The following is a 26,594-nucleotide window of genomic DNA, read 5'->3' as shown; positions in this document are numbered from 1 at the left end:
TCATGTCAGATAGATGGGGAAATGATGGAGACAGTGACAGACTTTATTTTCTTGGGCTCCAAAATCACTGTGGATGGTGACTGCAGCCATGAAATTAAAAGACGCTTGCTCCTTGGAAGACAAGCCATGACCAACGTAGACAAACAGCATTAAAAAGCAGAGGCATCACTTTGCCAACAAAGGTCCACCTAGTCAGAGCTATGGATTTTCCAGTAGTCATGTATGGATGTTGAGAGTTGGACCATAAAGAAGGCTGAGTGCTGAAGAACTGATGCTTTTGAACTATGGTGTTGGAGAAGACTCTTGAGAGTCCCTTGAACTGCAAAGAGATCCGACCAGTCCATCCTAAAGGAAATCAGTCCTGAATATTCATTGGAAGGACTGATGCGGAAGCTCCAGCACTTTGGCCACCTAATGCAAAAAGCCAGCTCATTGGAGAAGACTTTGATGCTAGGAAAGATTGAGGGCAGGAGGAGAAGGGGACTACAGAGGGTGAGATGATTTGATGGCGTTACTGACGCAGTGAACATGAGTTTGAGCAAACTCAGGAAAATAGGGAAAGACAGGGAAGCCTGGCATGCTGCAGTCCATGGGGTTGCAAAGAATTGGACATGACTAAGAGACTGAACAAACAAGCAAACCTATCAATTCGTAGGGGAAAACTATATTTTTCCTTCCTTCCTTGACTAGAAATTGCAAAGTGATTTGATCATGAGTCCTTTCAAACTTACACTGTAACCCTCAGACCACATATGTAATAGTGATTTGGGGCAACTCACAGAAAATCTCCCCTTATTTATAAAACTTAATATAAATTTTTAAAGCTTAGAAAATGTGAAAGAAAAGTACTCAATCTTACGCCAGTTTTCTCTTAGTTTTTTTCCCCATTGAATAGAGTTAAAAATATTGCACAAGTAAAATTCTCTCTTGTCAAATTCTATTTCTTTGGATGCTTTTTAGTTTGAAGCTTTCCCTGGGACTTTTTTTTTTTTTCTTTCTGTATTTGTTGTAGAAAACATGAAGAAAAGTAAATCCCTTCTGATCCTCTATCCAAAAATAACTACAGTAAACACTTTGGGGTGTTTCATTTTACTTTGTGTATGTAGTTTTGTTCCTCTATTAATCCATATCACAAGTATTCTATTGCTTGCTTTTAAAATTTAGCCACATGAATATATGCCCAGGACAGTACTCATACTGTAGATGTGGTTTTGTACAGAAGTGTATTTTGTGTAGTTTTTCTTAAAGTGACATAAGTAGAGATGGAGACTTTTATTAAATCCCAATTCAGCAAAGGCATTCCTCAGCAAAGCTAATGTTGTCCAGCTGTGTGACTTCACTGTGACTTAACTCGGTATAGGGGCAGGGTTTAGAAGCCTGGAGGAAAGGAAGATTATTGCCTTGGCATTCGCAGACTTCAGTTATCTTGTCTGCTTTAGCAAGAGTTGGTTATCAGCTCATTGAAAAGTGAGCTTTCTGGCAGGGACCCATTCAAATGTTCTGTGGTTTCAATTAAGTAGGAGCTCTTTCCCCCCAGTTACAAATGTGTTGATGGCAAAGTTGATGTTTGCTTATGAAAATTAAGGTTGCTAACCTGTTTCTGTCTCAGAAAGGGGAGGGGCAGTTTGCTTCTTCAGTAGCATTTTCTTCATTTCTTTGGAATTATCGATGCCCTCACCTTGGTTCCCCTAGGGTGATGAATCATGATTTGTGTTCCAGAACTCTTTAACTTTACTGAGCTAGTTAAGCTAAAGGTATCCTAAGTTAAAAGATAGTTATTTATCAAGATTAAAGGATTTACAACAACTTCATATTGAGAGATTTCCCTCAAATCACCAGCCATCTAAGCAAAAGGGCAGCATGAGATTTTTCCATGGGTTACCTGAGGAAAAGATAAGAATGGTTGGTGTTACCTTAAAACTGCAGAGAGGCTTTCAAAGATGGTGTGAAGTTAGATTGTCTGTTTTTAAAATTAATTGCTTGCTCTTCCTGGACACATTAACTCCATTTCAGGTTACAGTTCAAGTATTAATCACTTCACTGATGGTTGTGCCCCTAAGGCTTCCGTCTCTGTATTCTCTGCGGGGCAGCCATGGGAAGCAGAGCCAGACCAAATGGGTTTTATCCTCAGTTTAGTATGAAGGATTGCGGAGTTTTAAGTGAGAGCGCTTTTACAGTTTAAAGTCTTTTTAGACTTGCACCCTGATGTTGTCTTGAGGTTCATAATATGATAGAACTTGTCATATAGCTTAAGTGTCAGGTTTTTAGCCAGAAATAAGAGAAGCAGCATTTATCTCTGTGCTTTCACTTTGGGGTGTAATCTTGAGACCGACTGTTCCAAGTTCAGCCCACAGTTTCCTCTCTCTCTCATTTTTATTTCAGTACCTTATTTTATTTGCAAACTCTTGTCTTCCCTAATGAGTCACACCTGTAGACTTGCTTATCTCACGCCAGGCTGGTGTTTTTAGATATAATAATCCACTTAACCCTCACCCCAACCCTACAAAGCAGATATTTTTTATTATCCCCGGTTGATGGATAAGGATAGTGAGGCACAGAATATTTTGCCCAAAGTGAAGGCAGGATTCTCACCCCATCAGCCTGATTCCTGAATCCGTGCTTTTAGCCGTCACACATCATATTGTGTCTTGAGAGCAGGTTTTTCCTGTGGAGGTAGACATTGTCTTACAGCCCCTGTATTCCAGACAATACCATGATGCTTTAGTATTTTAATGGCTTCTGGGACTGACTACTTTAGTACTACTTTGAACTTGGTCTGTGTTGTTAATCACAGAAGCAGTTGGATGGAAGCTAAAGCTAAATTGATTTTATTCATTACCCTTTTAAAATCAATTGTGAGGTACTACAGACTATTTAGCTTTAAATTGCATTTCAAAAGTAGCATGAATGGTAGTATATTTCAACTCAGGTATGCCTGTGGATTTTATCTCTTAATAATTGCATTCTAGTTGTGTTTTGATAAAATTGGTTTCTTTGTGCACATAGGAATATTAATGTGGCTCTCTTGGAAAGTTTTCAAAGATAAGAAAGAAATGGTTTCTTCCCTTTAGCATGCCCACACATGTACAAAGGTATCTTTCAGTCACTTATTTCACACGGGTGACCAGTGTTTACTGAACACTATTACATGCCAGGGACTGATATATGAGTTATATTTTGTGTAGGTTGGGGCTGATGCCCATTTTAAAATGGACTTTCTCTTTATGCGAGGGGTTGATTTCTCTTTACATTAATTGCCTCATTCCTGCTATGTTTGCATACTTCTTTTCAGGAGCATATCATTTGTGAAAATGTAGTAACCTGGTATATTTTCTGTAGTCCCGTCAGGTTTCATTTATGCCAGATTCTTTGTTAAGGGTTCTATAACTGGCATAAGACCTGTAGGTCCATTTTAAATCCATAGGCGTTAAGGGAAAAACATTATCAGGCGGCGCTAGTGGTAGAGAGCAGGCCAGTGCAGGAGACAGAAGAGGTGCAAGTTCGAGCCCTGGGTTGGAAGGATCCCCTGGAGGAGGGCATGGGAACCCACTCCAGTATTCTTTCCCGGAGAATCCCATGGACAGGAGCCTGGTGGGCTACAGTCCATAGGGTTGCAAAGAGTTGGACACAGCTGACACGACTTAGCACTCATTACAATAACTACTGTACTATATACATTCTAAGATGGGCATTGTTTTCACATTTTAGCATCTCTGAAGTGAAGGTGCATTTTACAGTTGCTGGCATTATGTGATTACAACTGGCAGTATAGGCATATCTCATAGTTCCACTGGAAATTTGTAGTTGCTGCAGAAAAACAAGTATCACAAGAAAGCAAGTCACACAATCTGTTTTGACTTCCCACTGCATATAAAAGTTGTATTTATGCTGTACTGTGGTCTTTTAGGTGTGCAGTATCATTCTGTTTAAAAACCAGTGTACATATGCTAATTTAAAAATATTTTATTGCTAAAAATGCTGTCCATCATCTGAGCCCACAGAGAACAGGAGTCTGTTTTTCGTTGATCTGTCAGTTGTTTTTTTACTATAATAAATATAATTGTAACAGTTACCTACAATAAGACTATATTGAAAAGAACACCATTTGGAAACTATGCTTTTTGACTGTATTAAGGCTCAATGCATGGTTTCATTTATTCTCTATGATATGTTTTTTCTAGAAGTCGTTTGTATATAAATGTATTTTTGTAGCTAGACTACTTCAACTCTTTATGTAGCATAAAGAAAGCATAAGGAAAAATGTAATCTGATGGCCTTAAATCTGTTGTTTGGCAGCAGAATTCGTCACTGTTTTCTCTTAATTGACCCCTAATGCTTCCTCTGGCAGTGCGATGAGCAGTTTCCTATGAAAGGCATATGTTCCAGAGCTCAGGGCCCTTCACCTTGACGCCAGAGGCTTCCTGCTGTTTTAAAGCAGAAAGGCCCCATCGCTGGGGGGCTGTCAGGCCCTGCAGTTTTCCCCTGCTCTCCCCCCAAGACTGCCCCTGCGCTCTGGGTCTGCTGCACCCTTGAGGTTCCCCCGCTGCAGGGAAGCAGTCCCTCCTCCGCTCTGGTTCGCACCCTTTCTGTGCTCGCCTTTCCCTTGGAGACAGATGTGTATCTGCCCTCCTGTTGACGGCACTTCAGCTGGAGGATCTGTGTTTTGCTCACCACTGCATCCCTGTGGCCTAGCACATACTTGGCACTTGATGAGCGTTCCAAGAAAAAGTGTTGAATGAACAATTTTATTTTTTAATCTTTTGTTTAATAGAGCAGATGGTTTTATAGGCAGGGAGTCGGTAGTATGAGAAACTTAACCTGAATATGTAGACTTTGACTTTCCAGCCTTAGCCAAAACATAGTTATCTGGGAAATATTTTAATATTAGTCATTCTTTGTTGTTGGGATTCCTTTGAAAACAAGTTAGAACTTTGCAATACCCGGTAGTGTGGGCTTCTGTTAAGGAGAAGCAAGCATATCAAGTAGCTTTTTATCATCCTTTTGAATGTACAGTGATTCAACGTGAGTCGATATGGGAATTTATAGAAATGGGAAGCTTGGAATGAACTGTTCTCTCACTGATGTTTATTTTAATTCCAGGACGTGGTCCAAGACAATTCCTGGGAAAGTCGAATTCTTCTCCAGTGAGGGTTCAGACACGTCGATCTCCATTCCAGTAGTGCCACTACGGGGCGTGGACGACGCCTACCCACCCCAGAAGAAGTCTTTCATGATGCTCAAGTACATGCACGACCACTACTTGGACAAATACGAATGGTTTATGAGAGCAGATGATGATGTTTACATCAAAGGAGACCGTCTGGAGAGTTTTCTGAGGAGTTTGAATAGTAGTGAACCCCTCTTTCTTGGGCAGACGGGACTGGGCACCACGGAAGAAATGGGGAAGCTTGCTCTGGAACCTGGCGAGAACTTCTGTATGGGGGGCCCTGGTGTGATCATGAGCCGGGAAGTTCTCCGGAGAATGGTCCCACACATCGGCAAGTGCCTCCGGGAAATGTATACGACCCACGAGGACGTTGAGGTGGGAAGGTGCGTCCGAAGGTTTGCAGGGGTGCAGTGCGTCTGGTCTTACGAGGTAAGAACAAGAAGAAAATCTGTTGATTTTGTCATTAGTTCTGGACCAGTCATAGGAAACTCTGATAATGTCCTCCTTAACACTTAACAATTGGTACTAAGTTATATATTTTTACCTTAGTTCTTTTGAGTTCTCTCTTATTACCTTTTCTCTTAGCTTTCAAATTTACCTTCTGTACTTTGGTCCTGAAATTTTAGTTAATGATGCCATTTGGGACCCAAGAAAAGGGTTAATACAGGTCATGGTGATACTTTCATGATTTTCCCGAAGATTTCGTTTATTCTGACCTCTTGATTCTGCAGATGTGATTTGTGAGAGTGTCCCTTTTTCTTCCAAAGGCCTGACGCCTCTCATCTGGTCCTGCTGACCGCATAGTTTAGAGACTTACATGTTTTGAATTCATAAAATGAGTAATAATGTAAAACAACCGACAGTATTTGGGTTTGCATTTATTTTAAACCTTGACTTTTTTACAGTTACTAAGATCTGGAAGTTTGCAATATAGTTTTCCTTTCAGAATAGGCAGTTTATGAGTTATATTATGATACATAAGTGCGATTTTTTTGAAGGAAATCTACTTGGAGATGTTTTCTTTTTAATAGTTCTGGAGAATATGAGTTAGCTTTTGCCTTTTTTGTGTTTATTGGCAGATGTTCACCTCTTGCCTGCAGTTGCAGGATGTGATATTAGTCAGAATGGAAAAAATTATTTAGGTTGTGTTGTATTTAGATGGATAAACTACTGATAGTTGTGAGGCACAGAGGGAATTGCTAGACCTTTGCCCAAGAAAAAGAAATGCAGCTTCAGATGTAAAGTGTTAGCCTGTCTTCAGAGTTAATTTTCTAAAGTGCTTATGTGAAGAAGTGGTGTTCTTGCCTGTACTTGTCTTTTCCCTGGACTCCTTTTGAAATGTCTCCTAATCATACTGTTTCTTTTGTTTAAACTTTTAGAGAAGTGGACACTTTCAAGTATACAGGAGGTAGTCTTCCTACAGTTTCTAATTATAAAAGTTGCCTTTTAAGTCAGAATGCCATCTGAGTGAACCCTGTCATCTCTGTCTCTTCCCCTGCCTCCCCATCCACCAGCTGTTGCTCCCTGAATCGAAGGGGGATTCTGTTTTTATGGATTTTTGCTGCTAGGAAAGCTATTTGGGAATTTTGTGGAGTTTTAAACAAAATACAGCTGATGATATTCTTGCATTTTCCTCATCCTTAATTAAGTAGTTTTAGCTTTAACATGTTTCATTAGGTTTAAAATGTGTAATGCCCTCTGTATTTTGGAGTGGTTTATACTGCCGCTGAACTCTGAGGAGCTAGCCTTCTCGCTAGAAATGTAGAGGACAGGCCTGCCTTTGAGGTGGGCCATGTGCGTGCCGAGTCGCTTCCGTCCTGTGTAGCTCTTTGCGACCCTACGGGCTGTAGCGCACCAGGCTCCTTTCTTCATGAGGTTCTCCAGGCAAGAGTACTGGAGTGGGTTGCCGTGCCCTCCTCCAGGGGATCTTCCCAATGCAGGCATCGAGCCCGTGTCTCTTATGTCTCCTGCATTGGTGGCGGGTTCTTCGCTGACACCGCCTGTTAGGCACGTCTGTCTCAGTGTGGTCACACTGTTAGACCTTTTATGCTGCTGGTAGGCACCAACACTCAGTGCACTGAGTTATCAGGAACCTAGACCTGATATTAATGCCGAGATAGAGAAAGGAGAGAGTATCATCCTGAGGTTGTAGGGGTTGGGAGCCAGTTTGAGGGGCTATTTCTCTTTTTACCGTGTGATCGCCAAAGTTTTGTAAGGCCTGAAGTGAAGGTGCTGGAATCATCCCATCTGTATACTTGGAACTGCTGGTTAGACTTGATGGGTCTGGTAAATGACCTTATTAAAAAAAGGGCCTGGTTGGGGAGGAAGCTCCCTTCACTGCTTGTGTGACCGTCACTGCTTGTCCCTGCCCAGGAGCTCCTGAGTCACCTTGGATGCAGGCCCCACTCCTCTGCATTTCTCTAAAGCCTGAGGACAGTTTTTTTCTAGATACTGCTGGGTTGGCCTCCACAAGGCTTATACCAGATGACTCTCCTTTTGTGGGAGAATATCTTTTACCTGGGCCTTCCCCGGTGGCTCAGAGGTAGGGAATCTACCTGCCAGTGCAGGAGACTCAAGTTCGATCCCTGGGTTGGAAAGATCCCCTGGAGGAGGAAACGGCAAGGCGCTCCAGTATCCTTGCCTGGGAAATCCCACGGACAGAGGAGCCTGGCGGGCTACAGTCCATGGGGTCCAAAGAGTCGGACCTGACTGAGCAACTGAACAACCGGAGCAATCTTTTACTGGAGTGCATTGTCTTTTCACTTTAAATATGGTATTTTTAATATATGCAAGTTATGAATTTAAGTGTAGTCTAACTGATCATTCTTTCCCTGTGTGGTTTGTGCTTTTTATGTCCTAAGAAATTCTTCCCTTCCTTGGGTCACAGGAACTTTATATATATTTTTCTGTAAATTTAATTTTCACATAGAGTTTATCACTATCATTTTTAACAATTCTGTTGAGGCATTTACCACTTTGTTAGACTTTTGATTTCTTTTCTCTTTCCCTTTATGTAGGGCTTTAAGCAGTTCTAACCTGAAAAATCATTAGAATTTATTGTTGTGTTCACCATAATCCCCTCATGTGGATGAGGAACTTTTATTAAGCTTTCTGTAAAATCTAGATTCTCTGTTAAGGCTCACATTATGAGAAATTATTGAGGTGGAGTCTTATATTAAAGACAGTTATGTTAAGCTTTGGATCTTGGAAGGTACTGTTACAAACATAGCCAGAAGGTGTCATTTTTTTTTTCTTTTTGCAAGTCCCAAATAATACCTTGGGATTACACTTACATAATTAAAGTGACTCCTCAGGAGCAACTGTCATAATCAAAATTCAGATTCATTTCTACACTTGTTTTGACTTTTTTTTTTTTTGCCGTGCCATGCAGCACGTGGGGATCTTAGTTCCGTGACCGTAGATGGAGCTTGTGACCCCTGCACTTGAAGCGTGAAATCTTAACCACTGTACCACCAGAGAAGTCCCTGTTTTGTCTATTAATAGTGGCCGATTCTTAATACATGACTTTAAAAACTTTATTTGGCAATCATTTTAATTTTATAGGAACATTACAGGAATTTAAAAAAAAAATGCAAGCCTGCACTCAGAGTAACCTGTTAATGTTCTGTCCATTTGTGCCATCATTCGCTTGTATTCCCACTTGCCCCTGTTCCTTCCAGTGCAGAGACATAGACATACTCAGCCACCGTTTAAGGGTAGCTTTCTTTGTGGCCCTTTACTCTAAACAGTGTCAGTGTATTTTGACTACAAATATAAAAATTCTCTTATACCACCACAGTACAGCTTAAGTAGATTCAACATAATGTCTGTAGACTCAGTAAAGTCCCAGCAACATCTCGTCCTTCTCCATAACAGCCTCCATCCTGGGGTCAGGCATTACATTTGGTTGTCATGTCTCTTTAATCGGGGATGTTTGCACAGCCTCTTTGTTTTTCATGACCTTGGCATTTTCAAAACGTGATTTTCATATTGAAAAAATGTGACAAATATAGTAAACCATTAGGTGGTTTTTGGTAATGCTCTTCAAGGTTTGTTACCTCGCAGCACTGTGTGGGCCTTGAGACTGTGAATGCTGGTTGGAAAGTCAGGAGGAGCTCGCAAGCCTGGTTCTCCCTTATCACATAGGGTCAGCATCACTACCTCACATTCTTTTCTTAAGAGACATTATCGAACAGTTTGAAACAGTAATTTATTTAGGCAAATATATGACGTATTATACCACACACTACTCTTTTAATAGGAGGGACAAAACGAAAGTTGAGCCAAGTAACCTGTTCATCTTCATTTCTTACTGAAGTGTATGTTATGCCTCTGGAAAAGTGCACAGATCATAACTAAGTGCAGAGCTCAGTGGGTTTTGGCAAACTGGACACAGCTGGGTAACCAGCATCCAGATCTTTCTTGTATGATTTTAACTCAGTGTTGGACTAGTATTGAATGTGTTTGGAGTAGAAAATGATCATTACCAGTGAAAGTCAGTAACAGGAGTAGATAGATACAGCAACTTAAAGTGAAAGTCGCTCAGTCGTGTCCGACTCTATACAGTCCATGGAATTCTCCAGGCCAGAATACTGGAGTGGGTAGCCTTTCCCTTTGCCAGGAGATCTTCCCGACCCAAGGATCAAACCCAGGTCTCCTGCATTGCAGGCAGATTCTTTACCAGCTGAGCCACAAGGGAAGCCCATTTTTAGCAACTTAAAGATCTTTTTAATTGTTAATGCCGTTACGTGGTTCAAAATTCATACGTGCAAAGGGCTTACAAAGATAAGTCCTCCCACCTTTATCTCCAACCACTGGGTCCCCCAAAGTCAGTCCCCGCAGTGCGCCTTTACAGTTACACGCTGTGCGTGGTTTCTTGTTATTCAGGCCCTAAAGCATTTCTGACTCTGCGACCCCATGGACTGCAGCATGCCAGGCTCCTCTGTCCTGTGTGTAAGCAGTTAGGTTTGTGTGTCTTCCCCCTTTTTATACAAATGGTAGCATGCTTTACATAATATGCACATCTTGCTACTCTACACTTACATGTCTTGGAAGATTTTCAGTTTGGTACAGAAAGAGTGTTCCTTTTTCATGGCATTCAGGCTGTTTCTAGTGTTTTCCAGCAGTGTTTCTAACCAGTGATGTATCCCAATGTTTCCCAGTCTTTTTTACATCATGGCACACATACTGAGGAAGCTGTCTCCAGAGGGCTTCTGCCACCCCAACCCCTATCGCTCCACCTGCCCCCTCCAGAGCCAAAGGGGTTGTTATTTGGCACATCCTGAACTGTTTGGGGATACATCAGTATACCAAGACCATCAGTTGTGAGGTCTGAGTTAACTGGTAAGTGTTTGTTAAGGGAAATTGGTAGGAAATTGCCAAAGAAGGATGAAAGAAAAATGACCTTTTTCTCTCTCAGAGACTTTAGTTAAGGAGATAAAAATATATATGTTCATGAAATAGTTGAAAAAAACTTAGAAGTATAAAACTTTGTGATACTGATTTTAAAAATATAAAACAGGGAAAGGTAAGATCTATTCAGTTCAGTCGCTCAGTCATGTCCGACTCTTTGCAACCCCATGAACCGCAGCACGCCAGACCTCCCTGTCCAGCACCAACTCCCAGAGTCCACCCAAACCCGTGTCCATCGAGTTGGTGATGCCATCCAGCCATCTCATCCTCTGTCGTCCCCTTGTCCTCCTGCCCTCAATCTTTCCCAGCATCAGGGTCTTTTCAAATGAGTCAGCTCTTTGCATCAGGGAGCCAAAGTATTGGAGCTTCAGCTTCAACATCAGTCCTTTCACTGAACACCCAGGACTGATCTCTTTTAGGATGGACTGGTTGGAGTCTTCTCCAACACCACAGTTCAGAAGCATCAATTCTACGCTCAGCTTTCTTTATAGTCCAGCTCTCACATCCATACATGACCACTGGAAAAACCATAGCTTTGACAGTAAGATCTATGACGTTCTTTTTTTAGACCAAGGGAGATTGGAGTTTAGAGCAAAATATAAAGAGAAGTTTTTCTGTGTTAGTCTGACTGGTTTTTAAAGGAATATTGAACATCCTTACATCAGAAGCCTGAGTTTTTTTCCTTTCATCACAGAAGAAATAATATTTCTTAATGCTAATTGTCATAGAGCTGGTTTGTGTTATATTGGGATGCCTTCTTCGTTCCTTTAGGCTGCCCCTTAACCTTTCCTGCCCAAGAACCAGGCAGGCTTCCACATGGCTAGATGGCTCAACTCCTGAGCACTAGGGCTGCCTGCTTCTTTGAGGCAGAGCCCCTGTGGTCTTACACTGAGTCGTCGTCTTTTGTTCTGGCAATTTGGTGGTTCAGTTTACAAGCCCTAATAGATTACCTTCTAATCTATTAGCACCCCCAGAAGAGGGCTACTGTATAAGGACTGTGTCAGTTGTGAGTGGGAAGGGCATGAAAGGAAGTGAAAAATAAGAGAACATGCAGCTGTGACCTGCACAATAGTCTTGAGACCAAATATTATATTATTGATTTCTTTCTAGTTTCATTCAATATGGTTGGAAAACAGACTTTGTATTTCCAGTTTTAAAAAGTTGCTAAATCTTTTTTATGGTATCACATGTGGTATACCCTGGAGAATGTTCCACATGGACTGAAGAAAAATGTGTATTCTGCTCTTGTTGTGTGGGCTGTTGTCTGTTAAATCTAGTTGGTTTTTATGTTGATCAAGCCTATTTCTGTCTTTGTCTGGCTAGTTTTTCTGTCCATAACTGAAAGTCAGATATTGAAATCTCCAACACTGTTGAATTGTCTATATTTCTCCATTTCATTATGTCAGTTTTTGCCTAATACATTTGGAGCCTCTCTCGTTATGTGCATTTATGTTTTTAACGCTTATATTTTCATGATGGATGACTCCTTTTATCATTATAAAATTTCTTCTTTTATCTTTAGTAACAATTTTTGTCTTAGTTCTCACTCGGTTCTTTCCAACTCTTTTTGACCCCATGGACTGCAGCAGGTGAGGCATCCCTGCCCATCAGCAACTCCCGGAGTTTGCTCAAACTCAAGTCCATCGAGTCAGTCATGTCATCGAACCATCTCATCATTTGTTCTTCCTTTCTCCTCCCACATTCAATCTTTCCCAGCATCAGGGTCTTTTCAAATGAGTCAGGTCTTCATATCACATGGCCAAAGTTTTGGAGCTTCACCATCAGTCCTTCCAATGAATATTCAGGACTGATTTCCTTTAGGATTGACTGGTTTGATCTTCCAGTCTAGCACCACAGTTCAAAAGCATCAATTCTTTGGTGCTCAGCTTTCTTTATAGTTCAGCTCTCACATCCATACATGATCACTGGAAAAATCATAGCTTTTTGGTTTGACTAGACAGACCTCTGTCAGCAAAGTAATGTCTCTGCTTTTGAATATGCTGTCTAGGTTGGTCATAACTTTCCTTCCAAGGAGTAAGCGTCTTTTAATTTCATGGCTGCAGTCACCATCTGCAGTGATTTTGGAGCCCAAAAAAATAACATCTGTCACTGTTTCCATTGTTTCCCCATCTATTTGCCATGAAGTGATGGGACCAGATGCCATTATCTTAGTTTTCTGAATGTTGAGTTTTAAGCCAACTTTTTCACTCTCCTCTCACTGTCATCAAGAGGCTCCTTAGTTCTTCTTCGCTTTCTACCTTAAGGATGGTATCATCTGTGTGTCAGAGATTATTGATATTTCTCCCGGCAATCCTGATTCCAGCGTGTGCTTCATCCAGCCCAGCATTTTGCATTATGAACTCTGCATATAAGTTAAATAAGCAAGGTGACCATATACAGCCTTGTACTCCTTTCCCAATTTGAAACGAGTCATGTTCCATGTCCAGTTCTAACTGTTGTTTCTTGACCTGCATGCAGATTTCTCAGGAGGCAAGTAAGGTGGTCTAGTATTCCCATCTTTTGAAGAATTTTCCACAGTTTGTTGTGATCCACAATAAAGAAGCAGATGTTTTTCTGGAACTCTCTTGCTTTTTCAGTGATACAGATGTTGGCAATTTGATCTCTCATTCTTCTGCCTTTTCTAAGTCCAGCTTGAACATTTGGAAGTTCATGGTTCACGTACTGTTGAAGCCTGGGTTGTAGTATTTTGAGCATTATTTTGCTAGCATGTAAAATGAGTGCAATTGTGCAGTAGTTTGAGCATTCTTTGGCCCTGCCTTTCTTTGGGATTGGAATGAAAACTGACCTTTTCCAGTCCCATGGCTACTGCTTAGTTCTTCAGTTCAAATTTGCTGGCATATTGAGGGCAGCACTCTAACAGCATCATTTTTATCATTTGAGATAGCTCAACTGGAATTCTGTCACTGCCACTAGCTTTGTTTGTAGTGATGCTTCCTAAGGCTCAGTTGACTTCACATTCCAGGATGTCTAGCTCTAGGTGAGTGATCACACCATTGTGGTTATCCAGGTCATGATGACCTTTTTTGTATAGTTCTTCTGTGTGTGGTTGCCACCTCTTCTTAATATCTTCTGCTTCTGTTAGGTACGTATCATTTCTGTCCTTTATTGAGCCCATCTTTGCATGAAATGTTCCCTTGGCATCTCTAATTTTCTTGAAGAGATCTCTGGTCTTTCCCATTCTGTTGTTTTCCTCTATTTCTTTGCATTGATCACTGAGGAAGGCTTATTATCTCTCCTTGCTAGTCTTTGGAACTCTGTATTCAAATGGGTGTATCTTTCCTTTTCTCCTTTGCCTTTCACTTCTCTCCTTTTCTCAGCTATCTGTACGGCCTCCTCAGACAACCATTCTGCCTTTCGGCATTTCTCTTTCTTGGGGATGGTCTTGATCACTGCCTCATGTAGTGTCACAAACCTCCATCCATAGTTCTTCAGGCACTGTGTCTATCAGATCTAATCGCTTGAATCTATTTCTCATTTCTGCTGTATAATCACAGGGGATTTGATTTAGGTCATACCTTTATGGTCTAGTGGTTTTCCCTACTTTCTTCAACTTAAGTCCGAATTTGGCAATGGGGAGTTCATGATCTGAGCCACAGTCAGCTTCTGGTCTTGTTTTTGCTGACTTTATAGAGCTTCTTCATCTTTGGCTGCAAAAAACATATCAGTCTGATTTCACTATTGACCATCTGGTGATGTCCATGTGTAGAGTCTTCTCTTGTGTTGTTGGAAGAGGGTGTTTGCTATGACCACTGCGTTCTCTTGGCAAAACTGTTAGCCTTTGCCCTGCTACATTTTGTACTCTAAGGTCAGATTTGCCTGTTACTCCAGGTATCTTTTGATTTCCTACTTTTGGGTTACAGTCTCTTATGATGAAAAGGACATCTTTTTTGGGTGTTAGTTGTAGTTCTTCATATAACCGTTCAACTTCAGCTTCATCATCATTGCTGGTTGGGGCATAGACTTGGATTACTGTGATATTGAATGGTTTGCCTTAGAAACAAACAGAGATCATTTTGTCGTTTTTGAAGTTGCATCCAAGTACTGCATTTTGGACTCTCTTGTTGACTTTGAGGGCTACTCCATTTATTCTAAGGGTTCTTGCCCACAATAGTAGATATAATAGTCATCTGAATTAAATTCACCCATTCCAGTCCATTTTACTTCACTGATTCCTAAAATGTCAATGTTCACTCTTGCCATCTCCTCTTTGACCACTTCCAATTTACCTTGATTCATGAACCTAACATTCCAGGTTCCTAAGCCATATTGCTCTGTACAGCATCAGACTACTTCCATCACCAGTCACATCCACAGCTGGGCATTGTTTTTGCTTTGGCTCTGCCTCTTCAGTCTTCCTAGAGTTATTTCTCCATCTACCAACCTGGGGAGTTCATTTTTCAGAGTCATATCTTTCTGCCTTTTCATACTGTTCATGGGGTTCTCAAGGCAAGAATACTGAAGTGGTTTACTATTCCCTTCTCCTGTGGACTACGTTTTGTCAGGACTGTCCACCATGACCCATGGTGGCCCTACAAGGCATGGCTCGTAGTTTCACTGAGTTAGACAGTGCTGTCGTCCATGTGATCGGTTTGATTAGTTTTCTGTTTTTGGTTTTCATTCTGTCTGCCCGCTGACGGAGAAGGGTTAGAGGCTTATGGGAGAGACTGACTGAGGGGGAATCTGGTCTTGTTCTGATGGGCAGGGCCATGCTCAGTAGGTCTTTAATCCAGTTTTCTGTTGATGGGCTGTGTTCCCTCCCTGATGTTTGACCTGAGACCAAACTATGGTGGAGGTGATGAAGATAAGGGCACCTCCTTCCAAAGGTCCCAAGGAAGCGCTGCTGCACTCAGTGCCCCCAGCCTGCAGCAGGCCCCCGCCAACCCACGCCTCCTCCAGAGACTCCTGGACACTGACGCGCAAGTCTCTTACGGGCTCACTGCTCCTTTCTCCTGGGTCCTGGTGTGTACAAGGTTTTGTTGTGCCCTCCAAGAGTCTACTTCCCCAGTCCTGGGAAGTTCTGTAATCAAAACCCATTGGCCTCCAAGTCAAATTCCCTGGGGGTTCTCAGTCCTTTTGCCAGATCCCCAGGTTGGGAAATCTCTTGTGTGTCCTAGAATTTATTTGGTCTACAGTTTGTGGGTTGTCTGCTCGGTAGCTCTGTGGTTGCGTTAGTGGCGACCTCCTCCAAAAGTGCTTATGCCACACGCTGTGACCCAGGTCTCCTGCACCCAGAGCCCCTGCCCCTGCCACAGGCCACTGCTGACCTGTACCTCTGCAGGAGACACCCCAACACTCAAAGGCAGGTCTGGCTCAGTCTCTGTGGGATCTCTGGGACCTGGTGTGCACAAGGTTTTATTTGAGTTCTCCGAGCTTCTCTGATGGGTATGCGGTTTGATTCTAAATGCGATTTCGCCCTTCCTGCCATCTTGCAGGGGCTTCTCCATTGCCCTTGGATGTGGGGTATCTTTTTTTGGTGAGATCCAACATTCTCCTGTCAAAGGTTGTTAAGCAGCGAGCTGTAATTTTGGAGTTCTCACAGGAGAAGATGAGCGCAGGTCCTTCTACTCCACCATCTAAAAATCTGTTTTATCTGATATTAGTATAACCACTCCATCTCTTTCACATGGTACCTTTTGTCCCATCCTTGCTCTTTCATCCTGTTTGAGTCTTTGACTCTAAAGTATATCTCCTTTATGGTTGGCCAATGGAAGGTTAGGGAGTTTGGGATTGACATGGACAGACTGCTATACTTAAAATGGATAACCGACAGGGACTACTGGATAGCACACAGAACTCTGCTCAGTGTTACGTGGCAGCCTGGATGGAAGGGGAGTTTTCCGGAAGGATGGATACTTATGTATGTATGGTTGAGTTCCTTTGCTGTATACCTGGAACTATCACAAGAGTGTTAATTGGCTAGACCCCAATACAAAATAAAAGTTTAAAAAAACAGAGTGTATCTAGTAGAAACCATATAGTTGGATCATTTTTTAACCCATTTTGCCATTCTTCTTTTTGATTGAAGTGTTTAACCTATTTATATTTAATATTACTGATACAGTGAACTACTGCACAATTGCACTCATCTCACACACTATCAAAGTAATGTTCAAAATTCTCCAAGCCAGGCTTCAACAGTACGTGAACTGTGAACTTCCAGATGTTCAAACCGGATTTAGAAAAGGCAGAGGAACCAGAAATCAGATTGTCAACATCCGTTGGATCATCGAAAAAGCAAGAGAGTTCAGAAAAACATCTACTTCTGCTTTATTTACTACACCAAAGCTTTTGACTGTGTGAATCACAACAGACTGTGGAAAATTCTTAAAGAGATGGGGATACCAGATTATCTGACCTGCCTCCTTAAAGAGATGGGGATACCAGATTATCGGACCTGCCTCCTGAGAAATCTGTATGCAGGTCAAGAAGCAACAGTTAAAACTGGACATGGAACAACAGACTGGTTCAAAATCAGGAAAGGAGTGCATCAAGGCTGTAAATGGTCACTCTGCTTATTTAACTTCTATGCAGAGTACATCATGAGAAACGCTGGGCTGGATGAATCACAAGCTGGAATCAAGATTGCCAGGAGAAATATCAATAACCTTAGAGATACACATGACACCACCCTTATGGCAGAAAGTGAAAAAGAAAAAAGAACCTTTTGATGAAAGTGAAAGAGGAGAGTGAAAAAGTTGGCTTAAAACTCAACATTCAGAAAACGAAGATCATGGCATCTGGTCCCATCACTTCATGGGAAATAGATGGGGAAACAACAGAAACAGTGACACTTTATTTTGGGGGGGCTCCAAAATCACTGCAGATGGTGACTGCAGCCATGAAATTAAAAGATGCTTGCTCCTTGGGAGAAAAGTTGTGACCAACCTAGACAGCATATTAAAAAGCAGAGACATTACTTTGCCAACAAAGGTCCATCTAGTCAAGGCTATGGTTTTTCCTGTGGTCATGTATGGATGTGAGAGTTGGAATATAAAAAAAGCTGAGCCCTGAAGAACTGATGCTTTTGAACTGTGATGTTGGAGAAGACTCTTCAGAGTCCCTTGAACTGCAAACAGATCCAACCAGTCCATCCTGAAGGAAATCAGTTCTGAATATTCATTGGAAGGATTGATGCTGAAGCTGAAACTCCAATACTTTGGCCACCTGATGCAAAGAGCTGACTCATTTGAAAAGACCTTGATGCTGGGAAAGATTGAAGGCAGGAGGAGAAGGGGACAGCAGAGAATGAGATGGTTGGATGGCATCAGCGACTCGATGGACATGAGTTTGAGTAAACTCTGGGAGTTGGAGATGGACAGGAAGGCCTGGCGTGCTGCAGTCCATGGGGTTGCAGAGTCAGACACGACTGAGCGACTGAACTGAGGATTTATGTCTCTCATTTTGCTATGTGTTTTATATGTCACGTCTTTCTTTGTTCCTCTATGCCTCTTTCGTGTTAAATGCACATTTTCTATACATTTTCACTCTTGTCATTTCTTTAATTTTTTTAATTTTCTTAGACGTCACTCTGAGTGTTACAGTTAACATATTAACTGATAAAAACCTTGGTCAAATTAATTCCAGCTTAATAGTAATATACAAAACCTTTGCTTCTGTATACCTAATTCTCCCCTCAGTCTTTCATGTGGTTATTATAGGGAAATTATTATCTCTGTATAATTATGTATGCCCATTGAGGTACATTTGTAATTATTGCTTTATGCAGTTGTCTTTTAAATCAAGATAGAGAAAAACAGACTTAGAATTTTTTAAAATGCATTTATAGTATCTTTTGTATTTACCTATGTAGTTACTCTTAATGGACTTCTTATTCCTGTGTATTTGTGTTACTGCCCAGTGTCTCTTCATTTCCGTTTGAAAGACTTCAGTATTCCCTGGGGTGGGGAGGGTAAGGATGCCGTTTGGGGCGCTGCCGCAGTGGGAGGCCCGCTCAGTGCAGCTGGAAAGAGCCCGCACCCAGCACAACCAAAAAATAAAAAAGACGTTCTTCCAGGTGCGGTCTCCTCGGGCACCACTGGACAGGTCCGGTGACACCGGTTCTCTGGGGACAGGGCTGTGAAGGGCATGCAGCCCCACCCTGCCTCCTCCTGTGGCTGCCAGGCCGCTGGTTCTCACCATGATGGTGAGCTAGTGACTTTCAAATTTAACACATTGCTAGGAATGTGGGAAGGGAAATAAGGTAAGTTGTAATGTCACAAGACCCACTCTTCTTACCAAAATTTCAGTTATTCTTGTAGAAATGCTTCCTGAATTACTGCAGACCTTTGATTAATATTCAGAGTCCTGAAGAGAGTGTCTGAAACAATTTGGGGGGCATATGTCTTTGTTTCTGTGAGGGCTTCCCAGGTAGCATGAGTGGTGAAGAGCCTGCCTGCCAGTGCAGGCATCATGAGAGACACAGGTTCAGTCCTTGAGTCCGGAAGACCCCCTGGAGGAGGGCATGGCAGCCCACTCCAGTATTCTTGCTGGGGAAATCCCATGGACAGAGGAGCCTGGCGGTTTATGGTCCACGGTGTAGCAGAGTCGACATGACGGAAGCGGCTTAGCATGCGTGTACCCAGGTGGCTCAGTGGTAAAGAATCTGCCTGCAAATGCAGGAGATGCGAGTTCAGGAGATCCCAGATCAGGAAGATCCTCTGGAAGAGAAGATGGCAACCCACTCCAGGATCCTTGCCAGGAAGATCCCACGGAGAGGAATCTGGTGGGCTACCGTTGATGGGGCCACAAAGAGTCGGACACGACTAAACGACTAACACTTTGTCTTTGTAGTAACAGTGTTTTCTTGGAATCCTTGTTTTCTTTTACAATTTTGAGAATACTATTCTGATGGAACAAATCACAGTTCACCTGAAATGAGGAAGTCCGTTGCTTTGGACCTGTAATTATCTTCGTGGCAAGATGAAACCTCCAATAGGTACTTAAACACCTCTGCAATGGTTTCAGTGTTTAATATAGCAGAGTCTTGCGGTTGTAAGGTGTGTATCTAAGGCAAATAGATACATCTTCATGATGTTCATGTTTGGTAGGAGTGTGTTAAAGGTATTCTAGGCTTTATATATTAACCACCTTTCTTCCTGGAAACTCATAACAAGGCATATTTAACTTAATGTTCAGTTGACAGGAAAGGGCTCCTAGCAACATTATCAGGAGATGGGCTCCATGTATCCTTTTCTTTATCTTGCAGCAGAAGAGCATTTCCTGTATAGTTGAAAAGATGGAGATCATAAAGGTCATCACCCCAATTCTTGTAATAAACTGACAGTCTATCTTCTAAATTATATCTCAGTATTCAAAGTGCTTTACAAGCCATTGTAACGTGAGCTCTGAAACTTACTATCACTATGTGAAATTGGACTAATCTATGCAAAAAATGCCTCATTACCTAATGCTAATAACAGTAAGCCAACAGTAAACCAGGGCAAATAGTGTAAAGTACACAGGAAAGTGTGGCGGGCCTGTGGAACAGTTAGGATGAGGCAAGATAACTTGGGGGACAGTGTCGAGGGGGCTTGCCTTGTCTGGGCCACCAGGTTCTCTGAGGATGGCTGGGTCTCCAGACTGTTGGGAGCAGTTAGGAAGCTGTCTTGTCACGTCCGGGGGAGGTCTCTGGATGGCAACAGCAAAGGTTTCTAAAGCTGTTAATTCCGGGACTCTCCCCGGTCGCCGCACCCGTGTTGCCCCTGCCCCCGCCACTTTCTCGTGTGTGTTCTCAGCGTCTGTGTTTCTCTTCCTGCCACACTAGTAGGTTCCTCTGGACCACTCTGGGGGGCTTCCCTGGTAGCTCCGACAGTGAAGAATCCACCTGCAGTGCAGGGGACCTGGGCTCTTTCCTGGATCAGGAAGATCCCCTGGAGGAGGGAACAGCTACCCACTCCAGGATTCTTGCCTGGAGAATCCGGATGGACAGAGGAGCCTGGCGAGCTGTAGTTCGTGGGGTCACAAAGAGGCCCACATATATGTGTTAATATATGATATTTGGGGTTTTTTCCTGACTTAATTCACTCTGTGTGATAGATTCTAGGTCCATCAAATCTCCACAGATGACCCAATTTCATTTATTTTTCTGGTTGAAAAATATTCCCGTGAACATTGGGTTGCACGTGTCTTTTTGAATTATGGTTTTCTCAGCGTATATTCCCAGTAGGAGGATTGCTGGATCACATGGTAGTTCTATTTTTAGTTTTTTAAGAAACATTCATACTGTTTTCCACAGTGGCTGTATCAATTTACATTCCCCCCAAAAGTCCAAGAGGGTTCTTTTCTCTCCACACCCTCTCCAGCATTTGTTGTTTGTGGGTTTTTTTGATGATGGCCATTCTGGTTGGTGTGAGGTGTTAACTTCATGATGGTTTTGATTTGCATTTCTCCAGTAATGACCGACGTTGAGCATCTTTTCCGTGTGCCTCTTGGCCATCTGTATGTCTTCAGTGAAATGTATACTTAGGTCTTCTGCTCACTTTTTGATTGGGCTGTTTGGTTTTCTTTGATATTAAACTGCATGAGCTGTTTGTATATTTTGGGACGTAATCCTTTGTCCACTGCTTTGTTTGAAAATATTTTCTTCCATTCTGTGGGTTATTTCCTCATATGATTATGGTTTCCTCTGCTATGCAAAAACTTTTGAGTTTAATTAGATTCCATTGCTTATTTCTGTTTTTATTTTCATTAATCTAGGAGATGGGTCATAAAAGACCTTGCTGTGATTTATGTCAAAGAGTGTTTTTCCTATGTGTTCCTCTAAAAGTTTCATAGTGTCCAGTCTTCCCTTTAGGTCTTTAATCTATCTTGAGCTTATTTTTGTGTATGGAGTTAGGTAGTGCTCTAGTTTTATTCTTTTACATGTAGCACTCCAGTACTCTTGCCTGGAAAATCCCATGGGCAGAGGAGCCTGGTAGGCTGCAGTATATGGGGTCTCGAAGAGTTGGACACGACTGAGCGACTTCACTTTCACTTTTCACTTTCATGCATTGGAGAAGGAAATGGCGACCCACTCCAGTGTTCTTGCCTGGAGAATCCCAGGGATGGGGGAGCCTGCTGGGCTGCCGTCTATGGGATGGCACAGAGTTGGACACAACTGAAGTGACTTAGCAGCATCAGTCCAGTTTTCTCATCTCCCTGTATTGAAGAGGTTGTCTTTTCTTCGTTATATATTTTTGCCTCCTTTGTCATAGATTAAGTGACTGTTGGTGTGTGGGTTTATCTCTGGCTTTCTAACCTGTGCTGTCATCTGTATTTCTGATTTTCTGCCAGTACCAAACTGTTGATTTCTGTAGCTTGGTGATATAATCTGAAGCCGGGGAGACTGGTTCCTCCAGCTTTGTTTTTCTTTCTCAAGATTGCTTTGGTTATTCAGTGTCTTTTGTGTTTCCATACAAATTTTAAGATTTTTTTTTGTTCTTATTCTGTGAAAACTGGTATTGTTGATTTAATAGGAATTGTGCTGAACCTGTAGATTGCTTTGGATAATATGGTAATTTTCAAAATGTTGATTCTTCCAATCCAGGAGCATGGCATATCTCTCCATCTGCTTGTGGCCTCTTTGATTTCTTTCAGTGTTTTATAGTTTTCTGAGTACAGGTCTTTTGCCTCATTAGGTAGATTTAGTCCTAGGTATTTCACTCATTTTGTTGCAGGGGTAAGTGGTAATTACATTGCTTGTCTGTAAACCTGGTGATTTCTCCTTCAGGTCTTAGTAGGATCAATGAATCTTGGTGGTAGGTTTTTCCCTTTCGTCGCTTTAAATGCATCCTGCCACTTTTCCCTTTAAATGTATCCTGCCACTCCTTTCCGGCCTGCCGAGCTTCTACTGAAAGATCAGCTGATAACCTTACTGGGACTCCTTTATATATTATTTGTTGCTTTTCTCTTGCTGCTTATAATATTTTTCTTTGAACTTAATTTTTGTTAGTTTGATTAAACTGTCTTGATGTGTTTCTCCTAGAGTTTATCCTGTATGGGACTCTGCACTTCCTGAAAGTGAGTAGCTATTTCCTTTCTGATGTTAGGGAAATTTCCAACTATAATCTCTTAAAATATTTCCTTAAAGCCGTTTTTTTTGTTTTGTTTTTTGTTTTATTCTTGTAGGACACCTATAATTTGAATACTGACACATTTAATGTTGTCCCAGAGATCTCTGAGAGTGTCCTCAGTTCTTTCTGTCTCTTTATTCTGCCCCTTGGTAGTTATTTCCACCATTCTGTCTTCCAGCTCACTTATTTGCTCTTCTGCATCAGGTATTCTGCTGTTGATTCCTTCTAGTGTGTTTTTCATTTCAGGTATTATGTTGTTCATTTCTCTTTGTTCTTTAGTTCTTCGAGGTCTTTGTTAAACATTTCTTGTATTTTCTCAATTCTTGCCTCCATTGTGTTCTGAGATTTTTGTATCATTTTTACTGTCATTACTCTGAACTCTGTTTGAGGTAGGTTGCCTGTTTCCTCTTCATTTATTTGGTCTTGTTGGTTTTTACCTTGCTCCTTCGTCTGTACCATACTTTCTGGTTGTCTCTCTTTATTGATGGGTAGGGTTGTTTGTCATGACGTTTCTAACACTGGAGTTTGCAGCCAGTTTGGTACAGCCAGGACTCGGTACCTAGATGGGACCTCACTGATTAATATTCCAGGAGGATTGAGATTCTCTGTTAGTTCAGTGGTTTGGACTTGGCACCCTCACCACAGGAGCTCAGGCCTGACCCCCAGCCTGGGGACCAAGATCCTACCAGCTGCATGATGTGGCAAAAGAAAAGAAAGGACGGTACAATAACAAAAGAATAGAAAACAAAATAAAGTTGTAAAAATTAAAAACATATTAGGAAAAGTAAAAATGTAACTGAAGCAACTACAGCAAGGTGAAACAGGAACAGCAGGAAAAAGAAAATGGGGGCAGGGGAAAACAAGCCAAAAGTAACATAGCAATAACAGTGTGAGAAGTAAAAGTAAAAAAAAATTATTAGAAATAAAAATATAAGTGAAACAGCAAGGTAAAACAACCACAACCCAAAAAGAAAGGCCAGAAAAGACCTTTGCTGTAGGGGGTCTTACAAGTAGCTGAATGCAATGCATGCAGCTGGCATTGGTCAACAGAAAGAGCCCAATTCTCCATGACAACACCTGACCACATGTTGCACAACCAGTCCTTCAGAAGTTGAAATAATTGGGCTGTGAAGTTTTACCTCATCCATCATATTCACCTGACCTCTCGTCAACCATCAGTTCTTCAAGCATCTCGAAAACTGTTTGCAGGGAAAACGCTTCCACAACCAGCAGGAGGCAGAAAATGTTTTCCAGGAGTTTGACCAATCCTGAAGCACAGATTTTTACACTACAGGAATGAATAAACTTATACCTCATTGGCAAAAATGTGTTGACTGTATTGGTTCATATTTTAATTAATAAAGGTGTGTTTGAGCCTAGTTATAATGATTTAAAATTTGTGATCCAAAACCACAATTACATTTACATATGCACCAAACTAAATGAATAAAGACAGTGTTTGATGCTGTACATTTTCACCATGTGGATATTTCTTTTTTAAAGCAGTGGATCAAATAACACGTGTCAATATTCAATTTCCCTGAATTTTGCAAAGAAGAAAATCTACCCAATTTTTACCAGTAGAATTTAAGGATGAATTTTCTGATGATGATGTTATACTGAAATGTGGAAATAACTGAAACCTGCAAAAATTAATCCCAAATAAATGAGACACAAAGAATACTACAATTTCTGAAAAAAAAAAAAAGGAAGAGAAATGAAACGCAAAGCAGAAAAGGAAATGTATACTCATCTGAATCCAGAGTTCCAAAGAATAGTAAGGAGAGATAAGAAAGCCTTCTTAAGTGAACAATGCAAAGAAATAGAGGAAAGCAATAGAACAGGAAAGACTAGAGATCTCTTCAAGAAAATTAGAGATACCAAGGGAACATTTCATGCAAAGATGAATACAATAAAGGACCGAAATGGTATGGACCTAACAGAAGCAGAAGATGCTAAGATGAGATGGCAAGAATACACAGAAGAACTATACAAAAAAGGTATAATGACCTGGATAACCATGATGGTGTGGTCACTCTCCTAGAGCCAGACATCCTGGAATGTGAACTCAAGTGGGCCTTAAGAATCATTACTAAGAACAAAGCTAGTGGAGGTGATGGAATTCCAGTTGAGCTATTTCAAATCCTTAAAAAATTATGCTGTTAAAGTGTTGGACTCAATATGCCAGCAAATTTAGAAAACTCAGCAGTGGCCACAGGACTGGAAAAACTCAGTTTTCATTCCAATCTGAAAGAAGTACAGTTGCAAAGAGTATTCAAAATACCTTACAACTGTGTTCATTTCACATGCTAGCAAGGTAATGTTCAAAATCCTTCAAGCTAGGCTTCAATAATATGTGAATCATGAACCTCCAGATGTTCAAACTGGATTTAGAAAAGGCAGAGGAACCAGAGATCAAATTGCCAGCATCCATTGGTTCAGAAAAAGCAAGAGAATTCCAGAAAAACAACCTACTTTTGCTTCATTGACTATGCTAAATCCTTTGACTGTGTGGATTACAACAAACTGGAAAATTCATAAAGTGATGGGTATACCAGACCACTTTACCTGCCTCCTGAGAAACCTGTATGCAGGTCAAGAAGCAACAGTTAGAACAGAACATGGAAGAATTCACTAGACTGGTTCAAAATTGGGATAGGGGTACATCAAGGGTGTATATTGTCACCCTGCGTATTTAACTTATATGAAGAGTACATCATGTGAAATGCCAGACTGGATGAAGCACAAGCTGGAATCAAGATTGCTGGGAGAAATATCAATAACCTCAGATATGTAGATGACACCACCCTAATGGCAGAAAGCAAAGAGGAACTAAAGAGCATTTTGATGAAAGTGAAAGAGGAGTGAAAAAAAAAAAGCCAGCTTAAGACTCAACATTCAAAAAATGAAGATCGTGGTATCTGGTCCTATCATTTCATGGCAAATAGATGGGGAAACAGACTTTATTTTCTTGGGCTCCAAAATCACTGCAGATGGTGACTGCAGCCATGAAATTAAAAGACACTTGCTCCTTGGAAGAAAGCTATGAAGAACCTAGACAGCATATTTTAAAGCCGAGACATCACTTTGCCAACATAGAGTCAAAACTATGGTTTTTCCATTAGTCATGTATGGATGTGAGAGGTGGGCCATAAAGAAGGCTGACCACCGAAAAATCAATGCTTTCAAACTGTGGTGCTAGACTCTTAGTCCCTTAGGCAGCAAGGAGATCAAACCAGTCAGTCTTCAAGGAAATCAACCCTGAATATTCATTAGAAGGACTGGTGCTGAATCTGAAGCTCCAGTACTTTGGCCACCTGATACGAAGAGTTGACTCATTGGAAAGACCTTGATGCTGGGAAAGATCGAAGGCAAGAAGAGAAGAGGACAACAGAGGATGAGATGGTTGGATGGCATCACCGACTCAATAGACATGAGTTTGAGTAAGCTCTGGGAGTTGGTGATAGACAGGGAGGCCTGGCGTGCTGCAATCCATGGGGTCGCAAAGAGTCAGACACGACTGAGAGATTGAACTGACTGTAGAGGGTGGAGGTTAGGCAACTTGGGACTTAGGTACAGGCAGGGATTAGGATGTGTTTGGGGCCTAGACTCAGGACCCACAGGGCCAGAGAGGGCCTCAAAGGGTGAAGATTAGGTTCGAGACCTCAGCATACTCCCCGGGACCCATGTGGGAAGAGGAGACACTGACCAAGTTCCCCTGCTATCTTCTGCCCTCCCAAGGGTCTTCCCCTCACCACTGATACCCTCCGTACTGGTGGGCCCCTCTTGGGATGGACACCCCTCCCCAGCTGCCCCTCAAGGTCACAGGTCCCCTCCCTGGCCTGTGCGTTTCCTCCCGTCTTTCTCCCCACCCACGTCCCACCTGGTGGCTCTGGGGTTGCGCCCATCCCATTAGGTGTCTGTGGTTCACAGCCAGTGCCTGG

The 26,594-nt window shown here is 41.8% G+C and overlaps 1 protein-coding gene across 1 annotated transcript in view; it reads left to right on the top strand.

Moving 5' to 3' along the window:
• CHSY1 (chondroitin sulfate synthase 1) overlaps nt 1-26,594 on the top strand; it is a gene marked incomplete at its 5' end in the record, with an annotated part of 82,662 nt that overhangs the window by 10,442 nt on the left and 45,626 nt on the right. Inside the window, one exon of the mRNA XM_040257136.1 lies at nt 5,101-5,596. Coding sequence (XP_040113070.1) covers nt 5,101-5,596 — 496 coding nt within the window. The remainder of the gene's footprint in view (nt 1-5,100; nt 5,597-26,594) is intronic.

Source organism: Oryx dammah, unplaced genomic scaffold (assembly GCF_014754425.2).
Source record: "Oryx dammah isolate SB20612 unplaced genomic scaffold, SCBI_Odam_1.1 HiC_scaffold_16, whole genome shotgun sequence".
NCBI lineage: Eukaryota > Metazoa > Chordata > Mammalia > Artiodactyla > Bovidae > Oryx > Oryx dammah.
Note: the sequence above shows the minus strand (reverse complement) of the source record. Positions and strands in the feature narration are given on the sequence as shown.